Source organism: Hibiscus syriacus, unplaced genomic scaffold (assembly GCF_006381635.1).
Source record: "Hibiscus syriacus cultivar Baekdansim isolate YM2019G1 unplaced genomic scaffold, ASM638163v2 tig00003041_pilon, whole genome shotgun sequence".
In the NCBI taxonomy this organism is placed as follows: Eukaryota; Viridiplantae; Streptophyta; class Magnoliopsida; order Malvales; family Malvaceae; genus Hibiscus; species Hibiscus syriacus.
The window spans coordinates 9,389,921-9,412,992 of record NW_024061960.1 but is presented as its reverse complement, the minus strand read 5'-3'; the positions used below and the strand labels follow the sequence as shown (position 1 = coordinate 9,412,992).

General features: G+C 35.5%; 3 protein-coding genes across 4 annotated transcripts; 2 read left to right on the top strand and 1 right to left on the bottom strand.

Annotated features, from left to right (window-relative positions):
- Window positions 1-1,631: 1,631 nt before the first annotated feature.
- On the top strand, window positions 1,632-3,538 carry LOC120172006 (GSH-induced LITAF domain protein-like). The gene is made up of 3 exons (XM_039179594.1): window positions 1,632-1,928; window positions 3,072-3,198; window positions 3,291-3,538. Exons 1-3 carry the CDS (start codon window positions 1,729-1,731, stop codon window positions 3,372-3,374), a joined length of 411 nt encoding a protein of 136 aa, XP_039035525.1. The 5' UTR covers window positions 1,632-1,728; the 3' UTR covers window positions 3,375-3,538.
- A 6,773-nt stretch (window positions 3,539-10,311) lies between these two features.
- Window positions 10,312-12,476, top strand: LOC120171997 (zinc finger protein CONSTANS-LIKE 14-like). The gene is made up of 4 exons (XM_039179586.1): window positions 10,312-11,177; window positions 11,262-11,453; window positions 11,994-12,247; window positions 12,334-12,476. Exons 1-4 carry the CDS (start codon window positions 10,389-10,391, stop codon window positions 12,407-12,409), a joined length of 1,311 nt encoding a protein of 436 aa, XP_039035517.1. The 5' UTR covers window positions 10,312-10,388; the 3' UTR covers window positions 12,410-12,476.
- Window positions 12,477-13,528: 1,052 nt separating this feature from the next.
- LOC120171979 (uncharacterized protein At2g33490-like) lies at window positions 13,529-21,396 on the bottom strand. 2 transcript variants are annotated; one of them, XM_039179571.1, is made up of 11 exons: window positions 21,061-21,396; window positions 20,842-20,914; window positions 20,450-20,524; window positions 19,952-20,013; window positions 19,778-19,846; window positions 16,604-16,632; window positions 16,301-16,508; window positions 15,749-15,991; window positions 15,424-15,462; window positions 13,761-14,746; window positions 13,529-13,643 (listed from the first exon to the last, which is right to left on the bottom strand). In XM_039179571.1, the coding sequence occupies exons 1-11, from the start codon at window positions 21,178-21,180 to the stop codon at window positions 13,637-13,639; spliced, it is 1,911 nt and encodes a 636-aa protein (XP_039035502.1). In that variant the 5' UTR covers window positions 21,181-21,396; the 3' UTR covers window positions 13,529-13,636. The 2 variants fall into 2 exon arrangements, with proteins under 2 accessions (XP_039035502.1, XP_039035508.1); XM_039179577.1 differs by lacking the exon at window positions 15,424-15,462.
- Window positions 21,397-23,072: the final 1,676 nt, after the last annotated feature.

Below are 23,072 nucleotides of genomic sequence, written 5' to 3'. Positions count from 1 at the left end.
ATACCTAAAAAAATTGACTATTAGTAATATAAGATTATCGGGAATGACATTCCCGACTAACCAAACGACAGAATATCGATTTCATTCGCATGGAAATTATTCCCCCAACCAATCACACCATAAGAAACAGCCGAGCAGTGGCCATGCAAGCAAACAAAAACGTCTTGAATTTTGTTATCGGCCTTTTTTCGCCGAGGACTTGAGAGAACTTCTAGTCCAGAGAAGAAGCACTCCTGGAGGGGTGGCGCGTGGTTAATTTCATGCTAGCTTCGTTCCTCAGTCGTTAATTGGTGTCGTTCTGTCCATTCTGTTCGAAGAAAGCTTAGAAGAAGAAGAATTATTGAGAAAAGAAGAGCTTGCGTGTTGCTTCTATGTCGTCAAACTAGAATCCTACGTGTTTTGTTTTAGGCAACAAATAAAAACTGCGGCATTTAATTTTCTCGTGCAGGGGAAGTGGAAAGAGAAGAAAGCAAAGTTGAATCTTTTGAGGAAGTTAGCGAAATGTTTGTTTCTTGTGAAGCAGCCGAGGAGCAAGGAAACCTATAAATTGAAGCATAGATATAATTTGTTTTGGTAAGGGAAGAAACTGAAGTTAAAGAGGTGAGTCAACCGGAAGTCTAACGAGATCTCCAGTGTGGCGCGCTTGACGTTAAGTGAGCGGCTGATCAATCATGTCAGATTTCTGTTATATACGGTAATGATAAACATTCGCGGATTGATTTGTTATATATCAATAATGTCAATGATTAATTTATTATTTTTAAAATTTTAACGAGAAAAACAAAATTTTATTTAAACAATTGTGGTAGTTTGTGTAAGTTACTCTTATACTTATATGTAACATGTTTTTTTTTTCTAGATTATTTTAGAGTTCTTGTACTATACATCCTTAAACTAAGATTCTCAATTTAAATTAATTTTTAAAGTTTTAAATATTTTAACTTCATCTTAAATACTATTTTCATTCTAAATTAGTTCCTAAACTTTTGAATTTTTCAAATCCATCCCCAAACTATGACTCTTATTACATATTATTCCTCAAACTTTTGAATGTCCCAATTTCATCCCCAATCTTTTGGATGATTTTAGGGGAAGTTATTAGAATATTCAAAAGCTAGGGGAACCAATTAGAATGAGGTTCATAGTTTGGAGATGAATTTGCAATATTCAAAAGTTTGAGATCAATTTAGAATGGGAATCATAGCTCGAGGCTGAAATTAAAATGTTAAAAAAAATTGGATATCAATTTCGAATGAGTAATAGATTGAGGATGTATGATGCATTTAGCTCATTGTTTTAAGTTTAGAAGTTTAGAATTGTTTAAGAAATGTTTAAAAATAATTAATGTGTTTTTTTGATAATACAGAACTAAAATAGAAATGTACTTTACCCAAAACGTTAATTAGCGAAATAGGAATGTAATTAAAAATATAACAAAAGAAAAGGAGGCGAATCGTACTTTATTGGGCCCATTGGGCTTTGAAAAACGCAAACGATTATATCTTTCCATTTCTAGAACATGAAGTCACGCCCACCTTCCTCGTAACTTCATTTCTCAATTCTCATAACATAACGCGGAAAATCTATCAATAAATCAACACGGCATCGCATTGGCAGCTTCAAACGGCGTATGGGCCATTATAAAATACCTGAGATTTTGATTATTTCTAAAATCAAAGCTCGAATTAGTTGACGGAGAATTGTAATTGCGGAGAGAAGTTAAATAATATGTCGAAGACGGAGGAGCCGGTGGTCGGAGTCCCATACTATGCAGGGCCAAGGGTGGATGGTTACCAGGAGGGGAGGATACCGCCGAACGCGATATACGGGGACCCAAAGGGGATTCCGATTCAGCAAACCATGTATCGTGATACTCCTGCTCCTTTCAATTGCCCTTACTGTGGTAATTCGGGACTCACCCTTGTCAGGTATTTTTTTTCCCGATTCATTTTCGGTCCCCTTTTAATATTTTCTTCGATATATATGATTCCGTATTGCACAGTTGGGTTGCACGTGATCTCCTTGTTGGTTTATGCATAGTTTAGTACTTGCTAGTATTTGTTTATGCATATGGTGAGGGTCGATTATATGATCACAGTTGTCCTGCTCGTCTCTGGTTCCTGTCTTGCTTCTGAAATTTGTGGTTTATTACCATCTAAAATTAAAACACACAAAACAAAGACACTATTTTGGCAGTCATTGTAATATTAATTTTTAATTTTAAAACAATATACATAAAAACCTTTATAGGCACTATAATAGTAAAAGTAACCACACTAAAAATTTTTGGTTTTTGAAATTTTCAAAATAAAATTTAACTTCAAAATTTTTTCCGTCCCTTTTAATATTTAATATTTTATTTTTATTGAATTAAATAAATTGATAAAAGTAATATATTATTAATAAATTGATAATAGTATCTACCAAACATGTGATATATATATATTTTAATAATCTAAGATTATTATAAGTAATCTTTTTTAGTTATTGATACCATATATACTTTACTTAATTGCTCGAACTTAAAACTTCTATAAAGAACAATAATTTTTTACTATTTAGGTCACTCAATGAATTCAAACATATAATATATTAAAAAGTATTATTTTAATCTTATTTCCATTGAATTTCTGATTCGATTTTGAACCATCCCTTCTTTATCCTTCTGCTTATATATAAAAACAAAGCATAATATTGACCCCAATGATATTATCTTTTAATACGAATATCCGTATACAAAATTTATAATAATATCTAAACTTTATTATCGATAAAATTAAAAATAACTAAAAACCAAATTTCATATAAATAAAAAGCAATATTACAAATTTATTTATTCATTCCTTTAACTTTTTATAAAACATGGTTTTAAAAAAAAACTATTTAAGAACCATCGTTCTTCCTCATAAAAAACCGAGATATCGTAGTTCTTAATTTTTAACCTATCGTCAAATTTGGGCGAAACAAAAGGCATGTCTTGTTTCCCTGTTAGGCCTTTGTCATATAGTATGATAATATTTAGTAGGGATTATGTTAGTGTGATCCTGCTCTGAATCTGTGTGATAATTCAGATCCAAACCTAGCCTGGCAGCGGTGGTGGGATGCATGATGCCCTTCATGCTAGGAATCTGCTTCCTTTGCCCTTCAATGGACTGTCTTTGGCATAAATATCATTATTGCCCAAACTGCAATGAAAAGGCGAGTCTTTTCACCACTTATCCATTCTTCTTTTTTGCTTGGTTACAAAATTCTTAACCCTTTTATTTTTTGCTTGTTTTGTTTTGTTTCAGATTGCCAGTTTTGAGAAATCAGATGCTTGTGCTGTGGTGGATATGCCGCAATGGTGGCAGAAGAGTTTTGCTTTGCCTGCATGATAAAGCATTCTACCTGTTTAATTTATACGTATTTTTCTATATTTTCTGAAAATAAGCTTATGTCTATACAAGGACATGTGATATGAATGAGAGTTTTACTATATTGTGAATTGCAGATTAGACAATGCTCATTATTATCACTTAAAATAATTCATTAAATTTCACTTTCTGTTTTTTTATGTAGAATTAGCTAATATTTTTAGAAATAGTAAATATCTAAAATTATAATAAAGGTTTACACTCATAATTGTAAATTAAACATATAATTAGGAATTTTTCCTATAACTATTGGCATAAAAGATTAATCTTTTAGATCATTCAATGACCATATAAGGGAAATGTTAAAAATTCAATCAAAAAATTCTAACAAAAGATAATTACAAACATATCTTTCAGCATCAATAAACGACCAATAATAGAGGATCAAACTATTGAAATATCATTGATAAATTGTAAATCAAAGCCAAACGAAGTGAGAAAACTATCCACGAATATAAATTTTGTATCCAAATCCAATTTGAAAGTTCAAAGTAGGGAAGATATAAAAAATAAGTACCATCTTCATCAATCGAGATAACGTCAAGTCTAACCACGATAAAAAAACTAAACGACCAATAAAGAAAGTCATAAATGTGCCAAAAGATAGATAAAAAATATGCCAAAAATTAGATGAAAACATGTTATAAAGATAAAATTGTTAAAAGTTAAAAGATAAAAAAAAGTTAAGTTATGATATAAAAAGGTAAAAATAAAATAAAATATCAACGACTATCAATATTAAAATTAATTCCTGGTCTTGCCAATCAAAGATGAAAAAAATACCAACAGAGATTAGTTTAAGTGGTAAACAACTTGATATCACTCAAGCAAAGTCTCGAGTTCGAATCCGTGTATGTAAAAAATCCCTATTGGGAGTAGGGATGGTAACGGGTCTGGTTCGGGCCGGGTATTGGTCCCTTGTCCCCGTCCCCATCCTCGTTTAAAAAACTCGTACCCGTCTCCGCTTAAAAAACCACGGGGATTTAAACAGGGATCCCCATCGGGAAATCGGGGAAAATCATGGGGAAACGGGTATCCCCGTTTAGTATAAACGATTATTTAAACATGTATCGGGTCAGGTATCAGGCCGAATATATATATTTAAATTAAATATATAAATATTATATATATATATATATATTTTAATTTAAATTAAATTTATTAATAGTATATATATATATATATAATTATTTTTAATATTTATCGGGCTGGGTATTAGGCCGAGTAATCGGGGCGGGGATTACTAAACCCGTCCCCGTTTAACATAAATGGTTTTTCTCCGTCCCCGTTTAGCATAAACGATTTTTCACCATCCCCGTTTAGTTCGGTTTTCGGTTTTCTCCGTTAGGTTCGAGTTTTTTTTGTCATCCCTAATTGGGAGACTTCACCACCAAAATCAGTTGTGCGGCGTGGGTCGATCCGAATTAATCAAAACAAAACATTGGATCTGAGAGGAAAAGAATTAGGGAGAAGAAAGGTAAGCCACGGCAAAACTTTCTAGATAATGTTCTGGAAAAAATTAATTCACGAGATAAAGCACTCCCAAAATTAATTCACCTACTAGGTCGCCATGTCTTCTCGGCGAGCTACAAGAGATTGCATGTGCCATGCACGTCCCAACACGCTGGGCATCCGAGGCCATCCGACCGAGGCCATCCGAGAGCATCCGAGGCCATCCGAGAGCATCCGAGGCCATCCGAACGAGCTATGCGAGGGCATCCGAGGGCAACCGAGCGAGCTATGCGAGGGAATCCGAGGGAAGCCGAGCGAGGGTAGGTCGCCCGGAGTGCATGGCGACCTACAAGGTCGCCCGGAGGGCATGGCGACCTATGTGTTGGGGCGTGCATGTGCCATGCAACACGTTCATTCTCTCTGTTTGAACGTTCATTCTCTCTGTTTGAGCAAGGGTAGGTTGCCCGGAGTGCATGGCGACCTTGTAGGTCGCCCGGAGTGCATGGTGACTTACGGCCAATACTGTGGATTTCACCATATTTGAGCAATTAATCTTGGGAGTGCATTAGCTCGTGAATTAATTTCTTTCAGAACATTATCTCGAAAGTTTTGCCGGTAAGCCAGGCTCTGGTTTAATAAATGTAAAAAAAAAAAAATTATATGTAGGAGTATAAATCAACGGTGCAGTGCGAGCCATTCAAACCTTTATATGTAAAATAAATGTAAAAAATCTTTAAATTTTTTTAAAAGATAACAATTATTTCAGCACATTATAAAAATTGAACTCAAACAGGCATTCATGATGGATTGCAACTTATATCTCAAAGTTATTAACCTTGTCATTAAATCAAACCTTCAAAAACCAGTGAAACCATTGCTTTCCGCGTGTATGCAAGTTATACATAAAATAATACATTAAATCTCTGGCAATTAACTGCAGACGAAAGGACAAATGAAAGTGGCACAAGGAAGAAAAAGAAGAGAAGGTCCGGCATGAATGACAAGAGCCCGATTTATTATCCAAGGAGACTGCCTGTGTACCACCCCAGAGCTTGAGTTTCAAAACTCGTGCCAGGTCGCAGGCAAGTCATCCTTGGCTACAATACAAGAAGACTCCGATCCTCATGTAGGACCTCTCTTCCTCATGAAATTCAGAAACCCTAATCTTCTTCATTTTTCTCCAATGGGATGATCCTTCAATGCAATGCTTGAGGGCTGAAGGCGTCTATTTATATAACCAATGACTGACATTCGAATCGGATCATCGTATCGATCGTGTCTCGGAATATATTCCGCTTTTTTGCATGGCTCAGACGATGCCACCCTTGTCTTTTTAGTCATTGATCCAATCCAATTTTCAAACTCCAAGAAATACTTAAACCACCGCTCACATTTCATTGATTGTTTATTATTTGCATTTGCATGTTCACCACTGTGACTCTTGGCCATTTCGAAAGGGCTATTTTACGCCCATTCTGCGTGTTTTCTTTTTCAGTATCTTTTCCCCCCGTGCTTCTCTGGATATGTTGCTAGTGTTAGTGGATCATTATGGCTGACTTTCTTTTGGGGTTTACCCCTCGAAGGGCGACAAAAGAATTAGAACAAAATCTTGAAAGCAATATACGATTTGTGGCCCATGAAAAATCATGTTTTTATTAGGATTCCAGCATCAACCCGTATCACCATTGATAAGCCAGTCGTATAATGGTTTCTTTGAATTCCGGTAAAAGGTTGGATTCCAGCATCAACCCGTATCACCATTGATAAGCCAGTCGTATAATGGTTTCTTTGAATTCCGGTAAAAGGGTTGGATGTCAGTTGACTTGGATTGTGGTTATTCCATTTTGACTTGGAGTCGTGAAGGTCAGAACTCTTATGCCAAAGCTTCTTCAAGAAAGATGGAATAAAATAGATAATTGGATTGCATGTGTTTTTCACACTTTTTTTTCCTAGCATTTTGCAGTCCTTGGAATGGGCGGAAAAGTTCATTCAGAAGGTGGAGCCGTGGAGGTGTCGACATGGCAAAATCAACGAGATAATGCGTTGAATTTTTTTTTTTCACGAGATAGTGCCCTAGCCAGATTAATTGCTCAGATAGGGTGATCTCTACAGTCCCTGGGGTAGGTCGCCATGCACGCCCAGCGACCTACCAGGTCGCCATGCACGCCCCAACACGCTGGGCATCCGAGGCCATCCGAACGAGCTATGCGAGGGCATCCGAGGGCAACCGTGCGAGGGTAGGTCACCCGGAGTACATGGCGACCTACAAGGTCGCCCGGAGTGCATGACGACCTACGTGCATGGCGACCTACAACAACGTTTCACGCTGGACATTCCAATACAAATGCTAGACTTCATGATTAATCTTTTTTCTCTAAATTCAATAATAAATTTCTATATATACACACAACTCTAATCTTAAAATTAACAGAGAAACAAAGATGCCTAAAGGTATATTATAAATAATGTAAATAAAATACAATATAGACTAAAAAATACTTTAAAAATTGAATCTGAAAACACCACACTATTTGATTGCATGGCGACCTATCCTTTGCAAAATACCCCACAGATCGCTCGGATGCCATGGTGACCTACAAGGTCGCTCGGATGCCATGGCGACCTCCAAGGTCGCTCGGATGTCATGGCGACCTCCAAGCTCACTGTAAAATTCACCCTATTTCAGCAATTAATCTGGGATGTGCATTATCTCGTGAATAAAAAAGTTCGAGAACATTATCTCGTGGATTCACCCGTGTCGACATACGTTTCGGAACACTAGCATCTTATTCAGGCCCACTGGCTGACCGCCCTTTATAGGTTTTCCTATTTCGAGTAATGATTTAGTTTATGGAATAGAAGACTATTTTTCAGAATAAAATTATTAGAATATAATATTAGTTGATATATTATAAAAAAATATTGTATTATTTTATTTGATTTATTGGATAGTAATTTAATAATATAATATTATTTAAATGTATATTTTTATCAAATTATTTTGTCATATGTACTATTTTTAATAAGTTAAACTTTTAATATTAAATTACAAATATTTAACATTAAAATTTATAAAATTATTTTAATCATTATATTATTTAAATTTTATGAAAATATATTTTTGAACGAGCACATTTGGTCAGTTGGTCAACCTGCAAAGATGTCTCCTGTAAGGCAGCCTTAATATATGGCTAAGGAAATACGTTACCGGAAATATTAATATTTTTTTAATATTTCTGGTAAAACGCTGCTTAAAATATTATTTTTTTTCTACCGAAAATGTTAATATTGAGCGTTACCTAAAATGTTTAACATTCACGATAAAGCGTTACCTAAAACATTATTTTTTATACCGAAAATATTAATATTGGGCGTTATCTAAAATGTTATTTTTTTACCGGAAATAAGGTAGCGAAATTAACATTTCCGGTAAAAAAAATAATGTTTTAGGAAGTGTTTTCCAAAAATATTAAAAAACTATTAACATTTTCGATAGAATCTTTCCTTAACCGTATATTAAGACTATCGTATATCAACATTACCTCAAACTACTCATATTTGTTCTCTCCATTTCCTTATGTCATGGGTCTAGATCCACAAGGATCACTTCTCTTCCTTCTATTAGACGTTAAAAGTCCATTCTAATTTATACTTCAGATTTATATTAAGCAAGCTGAGTCCAGTGCGGTAATCCGCGCAAGCAAAAAGCTTCAAAGATATTTCATAACTGGGCTCCACCACCTTTAGAAACAAAAAGTGTAGGTAAACTATTGAAATGATCACTTATCTTTCATATTTGTCTACGTTTGTGTGCTCAATCCAAAAAAAAAAGTTAAATTTTGGTCCATTTTGTTATCATTTATTAAATTTTGGTCTCGTTACTCGAAAGATGCGTCACATTGATAGAATGTTTCATTTTTATTTTAATCTATAAACTTTAAATAAAATATTAATTATGACCGTTTTACAAAAACTTAAAATAATCTTAAGATAAAATCTCAATTTACCCTTGAAAACTAATCATTCTCTCCCGAACACCTGCAATATAGAAAACTCATAGCCAAGAGAAGCCCAACTAAGTATGAAAACTTTAATGACTGCTGCTATAACATAAATTTATTATTATATTATATTTAGGAATGGACCGAGAGAGTATTAGGGTGCGGTCGTCTTCTAAAATTTTATAATTTCGCACTTCTTAAATTTCTAAAACTTAATACACTTTGATATAAATTTTTAAAACTTCATAACTTTATACTACCCGACATATATTTCTACATAAATCCCTGATTATACCGTACATGTGTTGGATAAAAGGATTTCTGCTGAGCCAACAAGGCGAAATAAATGTAAGAACCACCGAGTCTTGGTCTCATTAGAACGCTTCGTTTCACATAAAATCAAAGCTTTTCTCATCCCAATCACTTGATTGGTTACAGAAGCCTAAATTGATTTTCTATTTGGCTATGAGCTTCCAGTAACCACAACCAGCTGTCCAGATACTCTCTTGCATCTGCTGTGTGTCATTTCAATACCTTTTGTTAAAGAAATACTTGTTTTCTTTCACGTCACCTGAAACCCACACAATATTAACAATGATATTCGTCTGCATAACGTCGAACTCGGGAATGACAGAAGCAGGTAAAGGAAGATTCAAAGCCTTTCTCTTCAAGTAATGAACCTCAAGCTCTTCATCCGTAGGACGAAACCTATAGCCAATGGGCATCTTCACCACTCCATTAACAACGAAGTTTTGACCTTCCATGCTAGCTTAAGCCTGTATATTTTCACTTATCTGAATCCCTCAAGCCCTACAGGCCACGCCATACCAAAACCAACCTCGAGCTAGCTTAGCTGATTGAAATCAAGCAAAGAAACCCATGTACGGATAAAGAAAATAAACCCCCCCCCCAAAAAAAAGAAACCAAAAAGGAAGACCTGTAGGGAGAAAGAAGACAAGAGAGGTCCCTAATTTGTTTTGATTTAAAAAAATCCCCTGAATTAATATTAAAATTTTAAGTTTTGGAGATTAAAATAAAAGTTAAACATTTTCTGCTACGTCATTAAATTAACTAACGATCTGTAATGTCTCGTTGATAAAATTTAATAAGATAACATAAGTGATCATAATTTAATTTTTTTAAACTTGATCAGTAAAAGTATATAAAAAGATAAGTGACCATTTCAATAATTTACCCAAAAATGTAATACTATATTTTAATAATTCCAAACATAATACTAGACCAATATCGTCTTAATCTCAAATCAAATTTTTAATAATTTAATTACTAAATTAATTATAATAAAAAAAAGTTAAATAAGAAATATTGAGAAAAAGAGAGTGGGGGGACTGAGTATTGCAGCAAAAACTGGAACCAACTTCATGTGCTGAATTCAATTTCATTATCTTCCAAATTTAGAAATTAATTATCTCCAATCTAAAAGCTCAAATATGTCCCCTCTCTCCTCCTTCCTCTGCTCTCAAATCCTTCTTCTTTTTCAATTTTACACCCGAATTTCCCTATGGTTACTCCAAAACTCGACTGCAAGGCACCCCAGCCTTGCGATGTTTGCAATGCCCAAACAGCCCTTCTCTACTGCCGCGCTGACTCCGCCAACCTCTGTTTGTTGTGCGACCACCACGTCCACTCCGCCAACCTCCTCTCCCTCAAGCACCTCCGCTCTCGGATCTGCGATAATTGTTGCGCCGAACCCGTTTCCGTTCGTTGCGCTACTGATAATTTGGTGCTCTGTCAAGAGTGTGATTATGATGCCCATGGTACTTGCTCTGTCTCCGCCGCTCACGATCGCATCCCCGTTAATGGTTTTTCCGGTTGTCCCTCCGCTCTTGAGCTGGCTTCCATTTGGGGGTTCGACCTCCAAGAGGAGAAACCGCCGGATCAGATGTGGAACCAAGAGTTGACGATGCCGGCCGAGGAGGCGTGGTTGAACAAAACGAGCGTACGAGATTTGATGGAACCCTACGAGCAGACGGTGTTGAAGAAGAAGAATCACGGGAGTGGAAAGTACAAGCAGGTTTGGTATAAACAGCTTGTGGAGTTGATGAAACGGAATTTAATGGCCGACGTTGTCGACGACGATGGCGGTGGAAGAGGCGGAGAGATTGAGGACCTGGTGCAGAATGTGGAAGCCAACGACAACGTTTTGGCTCCACTAGAAATTATGCAGCCGCAACAACAAATGCAAACGCCTTTTACTTCGTTGCTGATGATGCAAACGCCGGAGAGCAATCACATTGTGGATGGAGGAGATGTGTTGTGGAATGGTAATCCAACTGACCAAACTCCTCAGGTACTTGGATCTTTCTTTTGACTTATATTAACAAGAGTATAATTTAAAATATTAACAGAAAATCGATTCTATAAACTGTTACAGATATGGGATTTTAAGTCGGAAGAGCTGTGGGGTGATGAACCCCAATTTGAAGAAGATGGGTATGGTGGAAGCGATGCTGCTGTTTTCATGATTAAGAATTTCATGGATGAGACGTCTTTGAGTGCAAAATTGCTGGGAGATGCGTGCCACCTGAACTACACTCCTTCACAAGACAATATGGATTCAATCAATGTATTGTTCCTCAACCAGTTCACTGTTTCTTATAAATATCCCTTCAGCTACAAATGCAAGATTTTACGTCAGCGTATAAACTATATTAAAAGTTTAAGACAATTCTAGTGGGTGTGATATTAGATCATCAATGAAAAATACAAAGAAAATATAAAAATTAAATAAGAATTTAAAATTTGTAGGGATACGTTCTCATCCCAACACCCCCTCAATCTCCCTTTCTATTTTTTTCGTAGTATATCCTAATCTGATAGGATTGGTTGGTGTTGGTGATCAGCTCTAGAAAACACTGTTCGTTCTTTGCCTGTTTTGATATATATCTAAAGTTAATACTCTCTTTTGGAATTTCAGAATTCATATATTGAAATGGAAGCCGTGATAAACTCCAAGTACTTAACTCTATTGCTTGATGGTTTTATTTGCACCATGCTCCTTTTGTTTGATATATATGCCAGGATGAGATCATAACAAGTTAGAACTTTGATTGGAAATTGTTGTAACATATGACTCGGAAATCTCTCTCTGTATTTGAAAATGCAGATAAACTCGAATAACCCAGGTGTGAGTCAGGGGGCAACCACATCTGAGAGCGACAACCTACCTAAACCAAGGCCGTCAATGGGTTCGACTTTTGGTGGACCGACAGGCTATTGCAGTTCCAACGATGCTGTGTTCATGGAACAACATCTCCAAGCAAGGGAAGCTGCAGCACCTACCAAGGCTGATCTGGAGTTGCTGGCGCAGAACAGAGGCAATGCCATGCAACGATACAAAGAGAAGAAGAAAACACGAAGGTTGGTTTTCCTTGGTGGTTTTGCTTGTTTGTTGTCATCTAATAACCGGTTTCAGATTATTAAAATTCGAGGGTTGGCATGAGCAGGTACGATAAACACATACGGTATGAATCTAGGAAGGCGAGAGCCGATAGTAGGAAGCGAGTGAAGGTCGATTTGTGAAAGCTTCTGAATCTCCTGATGGATAAAGATGGACTTCATTTTTCTTGTATATATTTCTTATGTTACTCCACGGAAAATGCAATTTAGCATTTGTTTATTTCTGGTTCCAAAAAATTTGTCCAGCACCACGGTCTTGCTCAAAAATCACAAATGTACGACAGGTTTTGGTAAAATATACTCGCCGTTTAAAATTAGTAAACAATGAGCTTAATAGTCTTGATTCCTAGACTAATTTACCCATATATTCTATTTATAAATAATTCTAAAAAAAAAATTCAATTTTCAGTTTTTTTTTATTTTAAACTTTGAAAATCTAAACTCGATTGAAACTTGAAATTTGAATAAAGAAAAATGAATTGATTCAAATAAGTTGTAATTCTAAAATCATTTATGTAGTCGATAGACTAAATAAGTAGCTTATGACATTGTACGACTTTTATTAAGGAGTTGGGGTATAGGGGTATGTCAACCAGATATGTCCCTATCTAATCATTATCGAATATGCCCCTATCTAATCATTATCGATTATCTTCTACATTTGCAACAGACAAGGAACCTTACTTGTCCAAGAATGCCGGTTTATTACGTTTTGCAGAAAAAACACAGCAACCGTTCGTGGGAAAACATTTAAGCTTTGCCCATTCCAATTTAAACACGTTTCATCCAAATCCAATGGTAATAGGGAAAGTTCTCAGTTGACAAAACTTACCATTCTTAATTTGATACAACACCATCTGACTCCTGTTTCAAACCAATTTCTCAATACCAAATTACTTGGTATTATAGTAAGTTGCACAGGGTAAAAGAATTGTATTACCTATTACTGCCTCGGAAAAAAATACAAAATTCCTCAAAAATGATGGAACACATGGCATGTATTTGACTGATTCATGCCAAGCGTTCATCAAAACAGATAGACAAGTGAATAAAAAAAAATTAGCTGACCCTATTCCCATATATAATAGGGTAAGGAGGAGGTATGGTAGTAGGCTGCCCCCAACGCTAGGTTGAGAGAAACTTCCGTGGAAGACCTCCGACAATTATGAATTGCCCACCGTGAGATTCGATCCCACGACCACAAGTGAATAAAGTACGTAACAATGATATAGAAAGAATAAGTAGACAAAGAATATATGCACATATCTGGACCTGCATGTCACGATAACGACAATCGTGGCCCCCATGAGTTAGGAATGAAATCAGTACTAGAATTAGATATATAACCAATCAGTTCCTGCATCAATCACAAGCCAACAGTCAGGAATAGGAAAGAGAAGCAGGAACTTCAATCGTTTTGGCATAAGTTATTCAAAATGGATCAAAGGAAACAAAAGGATTGTGTTTTGATTACCTATCAGTGGTCTTCAAATTAGTTGATGATGGATGGATTCGTGATAAAGATACCGGTGTCAAAGGAGGTGAGGCAAGATCTTGAGACATCCCTGAACTGATAGCTGTTTCCGGAGGTTTGGACACAACAGGTAATGACATCACTCTATGACCGAATGAGGGTATGGAGAAACTGCGAGTTACAACGTCTGGAGGTTTTGGCAGTGGAGAGGCAGTTTTTGACACTGCTGATTTATTTGTTGCAGGGAACGCTTGACCTCTAGGCATCAAGGGGGCTGAATAACCAACCAAGCCTGAAGGTCTTGAAGACTTGGAAGCTGAAGTGGTTGGGGGTCTAGGAAGTTCATGAAGCTCGCTAATTTTAGGCGTGGACACAAATGTAGGGGAAGTATTTGGTGATGTTTTTGGGGATACTCCATGCATGTGAGACATTGGAGTTCTCAAAATTGGCCCAGAGAACAATTGAGGATGTTCCACTGAAACTGGTTTGCTGGGCGATGGTTTACTTCTCAATGGACTAGAGAAGGCTTGTCTTTTAATTTTCTTGGAATCAGAAGCAGCAGTTGGACTAACTTGTGAAAATAAAAACTTATCAACCAAAGGAGGGGGTAGTTGAGTTGGCGAAGCAGGATTATTGCTCTCTCCCAGTACTACCTCTGCGTTTATAACAGCAGATCCAGAAATTTTTACATCTCCTGAAATCCTCTCATATTTCTTAAGTTCAAGAGGAGATGAATGCCACAAATTGTTCGAAGACTCATTCAAACTTGTCTTGAAAGATTGAGGAGCTGGATTACCTAACCCAATAGAGCCTTGTTTAGCAACTGGTGTAGGTAATACATATGAGCTGAACTTCTGTGCTGGTAATGGTTGAATTTTCACAGAGGACTCAGATTTATTCTCAGCAAAAAGAGGGGCTGATTGGCTGATATTCCTTCTTTCCTCTCCAAATGAAAAAGAATGACGATGGGTTCTTTCTGGATTTTCCTGTAACAAAAGGAACAGTAAATATACCAGCAATAAAGTAGATATTTGCTGCAAATTTGGGGGGGGGGAGGTGACAAAATAAAATGCAAATGAGGTTATAATGTTTCTTCTGTGGAAGCATTACATAATTTGTATTCACTAACGTCAATGCATATAAATCTCTTCCAATTAGAGTCCGTTACTGGACTTGCACGGCTAAATTAGTCCAATGAAAACTGATACGTAATAGTATGATTAGTTTCAAAAAATTATAAGTGGCTTTATCCTACACCTTTTGAGTATTGGATTTCTTATGGTCTTTTGTATTAGATTTTGGGCCTCTCCATCTATAATCAATTGGTTTTAGTTTGGATGCTTTCACATGGTATAAAAGTGCAAGTTCTATTATGTTGTTCTTCTTGCCTAACCCAAGCGGGGTTGGCGACCCCCAGTAAGGTTGCCCACCTATAGGCTTTGTGCACTATATTGAGGGAAGTGTTACGTGGTTTCTATAAAAAAAAAAGGGAAGTGTTACGTGGTATTCTCCCCCAGTAGTTTCATATTAAAGTTGGAACTCTCCATCTACAGCCAACTAGTTATAGTTCTGACTATTATCATGAACCAGATTACTTGACTGCTCTATTTGAACATTTACACAATCAAACTTGCAGTATGTAGTAATATAACTAGTTCTTTACCTTTGCAACTTGGGGAAATTTAAGGCATACTTCATCCAACTGCAAAATCACATGGAAAATTATCGCTCAAGAAAAACTAACATGAAATCCATTCTAAAGTTAATTCATTTATCCTATCAAAAAAAAGTTAATTCATTTAGAGGCACAAATAGAATAAATCATATTTTATCCATGTTCCTGTTCGAGGTGCATAGAACTTTCTTTAAAACAATCCGAAGAATGAAATCCATTCTACAGAAACACACAAAAGAGCATAACAACAATTGCATTTTGGCAGGGAAGAAGTTGGCTTTTCTTATCCACAAATAACATGTTAAATAGTCACCTCCATGGAGTGCCGTGAAGCAGGGATCATGTTATGATCTTGATCATTTTGTCTATAGTCAAAGCTCAGCTCATTATCATCCTCATCGTCATCATCATTTTTATAAAATTCATCATAATCACCATCGTCCCCATCATCTTCAAGTCCACTGAAGTGATAATCAATATGCTGCTGCTCAGTGATCTTCTGCACATGTGGCTCCACTTCTTCAAGAGACTTAAGGGCCTTCTTAAAAAGGTTCAGCTGCTTTCAAGCAAAACGAAATAGATCAATAACCAACATCTATAGTCAAAGCTCAGCTCATATCACCTCATCGTCATCATCATTTTTATAAAATTCATCATAATCACCATCGTCCCCATCATCTTCAAGTCCACTGAGTGATAATCAATATCTGCTGCTCAGTGATCTTCTGCACATGTGGCTCCACTTCTTCAAGAGACTTAAGGGCCTTCTTAAAAAGGTTCAGCTGCTTTCAAGCAAAACGAAATAGATCAATAACCAACAATAGAAGGAATAAGAAATTTCAATAAAATAGGAGGGAAAAGAAACCTGAGTAGCATGGTGCCGTGCTGCTTGCGTAAGAAGGCTTCTTGATTGTCCTTGCTTTAGAGATTTCAATCGGAAAACAAATAAAGTTGCCTCTTCATCATATTTATCATGTGCTACTTGTAATTGCTGCCTGGAAAAGTTCTCACCTTTCCGACCTTTTGATTTTCCTTTTTCTTTGTGTCTCATTGCCATGTACTCGTACACATCTCTGTAGATAACAGACCAAGTATCAGAAGCCATTATCTTTGAAAGATGAACTCCTTGTGTGTCTATTAGTTAAAAAATAAATAAATAAACTTGGACCTTTTTTCATCACATTGTCTCTTCATTTCCTGTATCAAAAGAGGGGGAAAAGTCAATATTACATGATTATAATATGCTTAACTGGCTCTATACTAGGGGTGCTACTTAATCTATTGATACGAAGGTCTGTGTCTCAAGGTTTATTTTCTGGAATGGTGATTGGCAGAGAACAGGGGTGCATATGTGTCTCATTTACAGTTTGCGGATGATTTGATTATTTTCTGGTGCTTCGAAAGGGAAATTCAGAATGTCAAAAGGTGCTTAAGTATTTCAAGTGGTTTCTGGTCTACAACTGAATTTGAAGAAGAGCAAACTGTTTGGGGTTAATGTTAATGAGGGGGAACTGCTGGAATGGGCTAATTCTATTGGATGTTCAATTGGAAGATTTCCTTCCGAATATCTAGGGCTTCCCCTTGGGGCTACTAGGAATTCTGCAGCTAGTTGGAACCATCATTAATAATTTTTTTAACAAGCTAACCGGGTGGAGGGCTGCATCTCTCTCTTTAGCAGGAGCTAGTGTTAATCAAGGGGTTCTTTGTTCGCTTCCTACATATTACCTTTCCATTTTTAAAATTCCAGCTTCGATCCTAAAAACCCTTAACTCTATCATGTCAAATTTCTTAGGGAGGGGGAACTGGCATTAGAAAAATCCACTGGGTTAGCTGGTCCAATGTTTGCAAGCCGAAGTGAAGGGGCTTAGGAGTTCTTAATCTCACTTGATGAGAGTGCTTTTAGGAAATGACTTGGAGGTTTGCCAATGATAGGGACGCAGTTTGGAGGGAAGTTGTTTGTGCCAAATATAGACTCGATTCTTCAGTTTTAACTCATGACAGTAAGGTTCCTCCTAAAGTATCCTGGATTTGGAGATAATTGCTTAATAATTATTTTAAAGAAGACTTCTTTGGCACTAAATTTAGAAGCATGTGTAGTTTTCATGTTGGTGATGGTAAAAATATTCGGTTTTGGAAAGATTGGGCTGTGGATTTCCACTTGTTGTCATTTTCCCAAGACTATTTACTATTTCCTTAAATCAGTTTGGGAAATTATCTGAATTCGGTGAGTATATCTGTTCCGTTTGGACTTGGGATGTTAAATTTAGAAGAACTCTTCATGACTGGGAACTTGAACAATGGTCTGACTTGCTGGCTATCATTTCGAATTTTTCGCTCTCTCCGGATTTTCCTAATCGTGTGCTTTGGAAGGGACTGGAGATGGGTTTTTACTGTTTCATCTGGCTATGTTCATCGGAGACTTTGGGATTGGATGAGGTACTTTCTGGAAGAAGTTTATTTGGAGAGGCCTACTGCCTCCAAGAGTAGACTGTTTTCTTTGGCAGATCGCTCATGGAAGCTGTTAGGACTGAACTTGTCAAAAGAGGTATTCAGGGAATTGAGATGTATTATGTCCCCTATGCAAGTTGTCGGATGAGTCCCCTCTCATTTGTTTTCTCTTGTTCGGTGGTGTGGTCCATTGGAATAAGTTTTTAAGTTATTGGAGGTTTGTTCTGTTTTACCTACGGATGCTAAAAGTTTCTTTCTAGCTTGGGATGGATTAAAGTCAACTCTTTGATGTGGCCTTTTATTCCAGGGGTCGTTCTTTGGACCTTGGAAATGAGGAATTTCGTGGTGTTTGAAGGGGAAGTTTGATAAGGCAGAATTCTTCTTTTTAGCTAGATTTAGGCTTGCTTCTTGGTTCTTAGCAAAGTATAAAGAAGTTCCTATTCCTAAGGACTCACTCATTTCCGATCCTTCTCTTGGGACTTAGTTTCTAAACTCGAGTAAGATTACTTCCTCTCTGCCTTGGTCTCCTCCTCCGTTAGGTTTTGTTAAATTAAATGTTGATGCTGCCACTACATGGGATTGGAAGAAAAGCGGACTAGGAGGTGTTTTAAAAGATTCATCAGGTTCTACTATAGCCTATTTCAAGGAAACTGCTGGTCCAGGACCTCCTACGTTGATGGAGTTAAAGGCTATTCTTATGGGGTTGTCTTTCTTTGCATCCCATCGAGAGAGGATCAAGGACCGTCTGATTATAGAGAGTGATAGTAAGGTCGCTGTGGATTGGATAAAGGGGGTGGAATTATGTCCTGTTGTATATGCTTTCTTGATTAAAGATATTGTTCATAGGCTTAAGGCCTTTGAAGGTGTTGATAGATGGGTTAATAGGACAGCCAATTTAGAGGCTGATGCCTTAGCTAAAGAAGGCATAGGCTGAGTTAGTTAAGTTGTTGATGGTTGTTTCTTCTTTTTCTGTGTTTTGTTAGGGGGTTACTATTGTTGTTTTCGTTGTTTCTGTGTTTTTAGTTTGGATGTTTTAAGGGTGTTTTCAGCTTATTTGGTTCTGTTGGGGTGTTTTCTTGGTTGTATTTTGTGTGGATTTTATGTAATTTTCTGTTTCAATAAAATCCTAAGACACTCTTTTCCTCCTTCCGCTGATTAAGGAGCTTCTCTACAAGCTCCATTAATCAAGAAGGGGGTTTTTAATGAGGCATGAAATTCTTATCAAAAAAAAATAATATTGACATAATACCTAAGAAAATGGCGATACATTAATGCTTTTGAAGAAAAAAGAAAGTTTGAATGTTGGATTATTATCTCAGCCCTTAAGGAGTTTGAATGTAATTAAGCCAATAATGATTCCAATATATGATGCAAGTTTTCAAGGGGTAGGCCTTTTAAGAACTCTTTGGATTTCATCCCAAGGGATTCATATGTATTAAAGAAAACATGGTGTCGAACTCAGGCATTTCTTGGTGTTGATTGGTGAATAAGTTCACTTTATTGAAATTAATAAATAAACAGATATAACAAAGCTTCTTTTCCCTGCTGTTGTTCACTTTTTCAGACAATACCCAGGTTTCCAACTTTCAAAATTGTTTTATGTTAGTAGGAAAAAGGTGGGGTAATAATCTTAAAAGAAGACATCTAATTACTTAATCTTCAAGCTTTAGTCAGATCTCTGGCCATCATCTTAGTATGTATGTAAATGTCCAAAAATAAGAAAGTAAAGGACATTAAAAGAAATAACAATTACGATCAAATAATGGAGCACCACATTGACTATATAGAACTATAAGGCAAATCTCAGATGATAGAACAATCAAAAATAGCAAAATTTGCAGCATAAGACCAAATAAAATGTGCAAATAATTGGATGAAGTTCTCGAGAACAAACCTCAACTACTCGAAGTTCATTAAGAAGAGACTCTGATGGGACTGTGATTGTCTTGGTTATATGAGACCGCTGAACGATGCAAAGTGATAATCCAGTAGCACAGTAAAGAAGTAAGATTTAATGAGAACTTCCAAATCATAACTGAAAAAACAAAAACAAAGGAAGAGGACTCACATAGCTGTCAATAAGTTTCTGGAGTTTGAACTGTACTTTTCCAAGCATTAGTAATACTTTGCCTGCCCAGGAACAAAAGCAGCTTATTTTCAGACATCCATTTCTGAAATGGTTTACTATAACAGAGCTTGTGTTTTATTCAATAAGAAATGAAATGCATTCTATCTGGATGTACCCAAGCAGGTCAAATGGTTTCTATGCTATCATATTTACAGAAGGAACAAACCATCATCTTACTAAAACATGAGTGACTTAAGGTACTAACTGTAAGGATGCAATGCAAATTTGGATGTAAAAAAACTGAATAAGCTAAGACTTTTACTTGATTCAATTAAAATTCAAGAAGTACTTTAAAACTGGCAGTTTGTGGTGGAAAATCTTATTTACTGGAAAGGTAATGAGTTCAAATGTAAGGTCTTACACTGAAAGTCATCTGTTATTTGGTCATGTTCATCGGCAACACTGAGATCAAAAGTATAGCAAAACATATTTACTTACCACTTTCTTCATCATCATTCAATGCAGTTTTCGCAAGAAGACAACTCCCCATATCACGCAATGATTCTGAGAATTCTGAGAATAGAAAAGACATGCAAGTGTTAGTTGCATATTTAGTGGTGAACTCTGTATACATATAATTATTTAAGAACTTGAAATTCATATTTATAAACCTTTCAAACATTAAGCATATCAAAACCTTAACTGATTTATACAATGTATGTTTCATTCTCATAATCTATATATCAAATAAAATCTAAATCCGAATTCTCAAATCCATATCTCTAAACATAGCATAAATGACTACCAGCAAAAAAAAAAGTTATTTTACTGAAAATTAAACAAGATATACAACATATTGACAAACGCAAGAAAACATGTGAATTAACTACCGTAAGCACAATTCGCAGTTGCTGCAGCTGCAGCAAGTAAGTTGTCATAGCAATCTCTTATATCCTGCATATCCTGCAAATCATAAAACAACCTAGATGAATAAGCTTTAACATCAACTACAAAATCACCATCCTTCAATTATATGAGTTCATCCCCAATAAGAGAGAAAACCCTAATTGAAGGTTTAAAGAATTTAAAGAGAAATGAAGATGAGAGACCTGGGAAGCTTGAGCGAGCTCGTCGAGTTGAGGCAAAGCTAAAATATCTGCTCGCTCCTTGGCTTCACCGTCGTGCTTGTGATGTGCTAACCCTCGCAGTCTTCTGAAAGAAGTCTTCATTTTCTTCTACCTCAAAAAAGATGCTCGATTCAGTTTCCAAAATTGCAGAACAAATATCCCCCAAACTTCTTCTTCTCCTCTTTGTTTATGTTTCTTCTTTCAACTTCGCAGTGCTTTCATTAATTGAGTACTAGAGCTTATAAAAAATCAAGTCGCCTACGTATATGGTTTCTACCCTGGAATCTGCTCTTTCTTGACTTCTTCGTGTTCCCACCCCCCCCCCCAATTATTAAGATATATTATAAATAGTAATATAGTTTAGGGTAAAATACACGTTTATAACCTAAACTATTAATTTTATTTCATTTTTATACCTAAACTTTCATTTAGTTTAAAATCATATTTAATGTTTACTTTTTGTTTCATTTTAGTACCTCGTGGTTAAAATTTTAGCAAACTGTTAAAACATTGTATTTTTATCGGTAAATTATATCATTTTTCATTCAATTATCTTCTCACTTTTATTTTAGTCACTAAAGTTTAATTTTTTAACTTAATTACTTAACTTTCAAATTACTCTTAACCACTCTAACTTTCAAAAAAAATATTTTAATTATATATTAATAAAATAATAATAAAAATTTCATGTCACACAAAAATTATTAATAAAATAAATTATAATGATTAAAATAAAAGTAATTTAAAAGTTGAGTAATTAAATTGAAATTTGTTTAACTTTAGTGACCAAATAACAGTGAGAAGATAGTTAAGTGATACATTATATAATTTATCCATAAAAATTGTCATGTGTGGTAGTTCCGTTAAGTTTTTAATGGTAGGGTGTTAAAATAAAACAAAAATTAAATGTTAAATATGATTCTGAAACAAATGAAAGTTTAGGTGCTAAAACAAAATAAAACTGATAGTTTAAATATTAAATTTGTAATTTACCCTATGTTTTATCAAATGGAGAATTCGATTTGAAAATAAAAACAGAACGAGTAGTCAAAAGTCAATAATCCATTTCTTTAATGAATTATAATGATAATTTGACTCTATATTTTTTAAGGGTAAAATATACTATTCCTTAATGAACTATACTTTATCTCTTGTTTTTCTCATCGTACTTTCAATTTTTTCTAATTTACTCACTAAATTTTTGAATTACTCCTTTATGATCATTCTAAATTATTTTATTATTTTTTGTACGATGAGGCCTTTATTATTATTATTTAATATAAAATAATTGAAAATATAAAATAAAAACATAAGATGGTTGGACGCTACCGTCGGCCATAGTCGACCGTCGTATATAGTGGTTGTTCAGTTCGTCTCGACCACCTGAGTTCGAATCTGGTGGTTGTTTCACCATAAAATGTCTCAAAATCTATGAACCTCGACTGAAACGTTTCAACTTCCTTACTTTCAATCTCCAATTTGTGGACTTCAGAGTAAGTTATGACAAATGGAGGGTGGATTCAGACTTAAGGTATCAAGACGAAACGACCCATGAAATTTGGGACCGAATGGCCACCATCTACAACGATCGGTGGTGGTCGGTGGTGGCGTCTAACCACTTTCTATTTTTATTTTATATTTTCAATTATTTTATATTAAATAATAATATTTTTAAAGAATGTTTTGTATTTTAATATTTTATTTTAGGGTAAAAAAGTTATTAATATTTGATTAAATAATCATTTTAACCCCTATTCTTTTCTGAAGTACTTTGGTTTCAACATTTCATTTTAAAAAAATACCCCTATTATGAAACGTTGATAGTTTGTTAACTAACAATTTTCATTCACATAAGGACCTTTTTGCCCAAAAATAAAATATTAGAGACCAAAATACTAAAAAAAAGGACCAAAGTAACTAGTTAATTAAATGTTGGGAACATTTTTTGTTATTATGCCGATTTTAATTTATAACGTTTAACGCAAGTAAAAAAT

Bases quoted from the DNA above. Each gene is read 5' to 3' on its own strand.
- LOC120172006 (XM_039179594.1), top strand. From the start codon at position 1,729: ATGTCGAAGACGGAGGAGCCGGTGGTCGGAGTCCCATACTATGCAGGG. The intron at 1,929-3,071 runs GTATTTTTTTTC...GTGATAATTCAG, and splicing joins TCGGGACTCACCCTTGTCAG to ATCCAAACCTAGCCTGGCAG. The intron at 3,199-3,290 runs GCGAGTCTTTTC...GTTTTGTTTCAG, and splicing joins GCCCAAACTGCAATGAAAAG to ATTGCCAGTTTTGAGAAATC.
- LOC120171997 (XM_039179586.1), top strand. From the start codon at position 10,389: ATGGTTACTCCAAAACTCGACTGCAAGGCACCCCAGCCTTGCGATGTT. The intron at 11,178-11,261 runs GTACTTGGATCT...AAACTGTTACAG, and splicing joins CAACTGACCAAACTCCTCAG to ATATGGGATTTTAAGTCGGA. The intron at 12,248-12,333 runs GTTGGTTTTCCT...TGGCATGAGCAG, and splicing joins GAGAAGAAGAAAACACGAAG to GTACGATAAACACATACGGT.
- LOC120171979 (XM_039179571.1), bottom strand. From the start codon at position 21,180: ATGAAGACTTCTTTCAGAAGACTGCGAGGGTTAGCACATCACAAGCAC. The intron at 20,014-20,449 runs GTAAGTAAATAT...GTTCCTGGGCAG, and splicing joins GAATGATGATGAAGAAAGTG to GCAAAGTATTACTAATGCTT. The intron at 15,992-16,300 runs GTTTCTTTTCCC...GCTTGAAAGCAG, and splicing joins CACGGCACCATGCTACTCAG to CTGAACCTTTTTAAGAAGGC.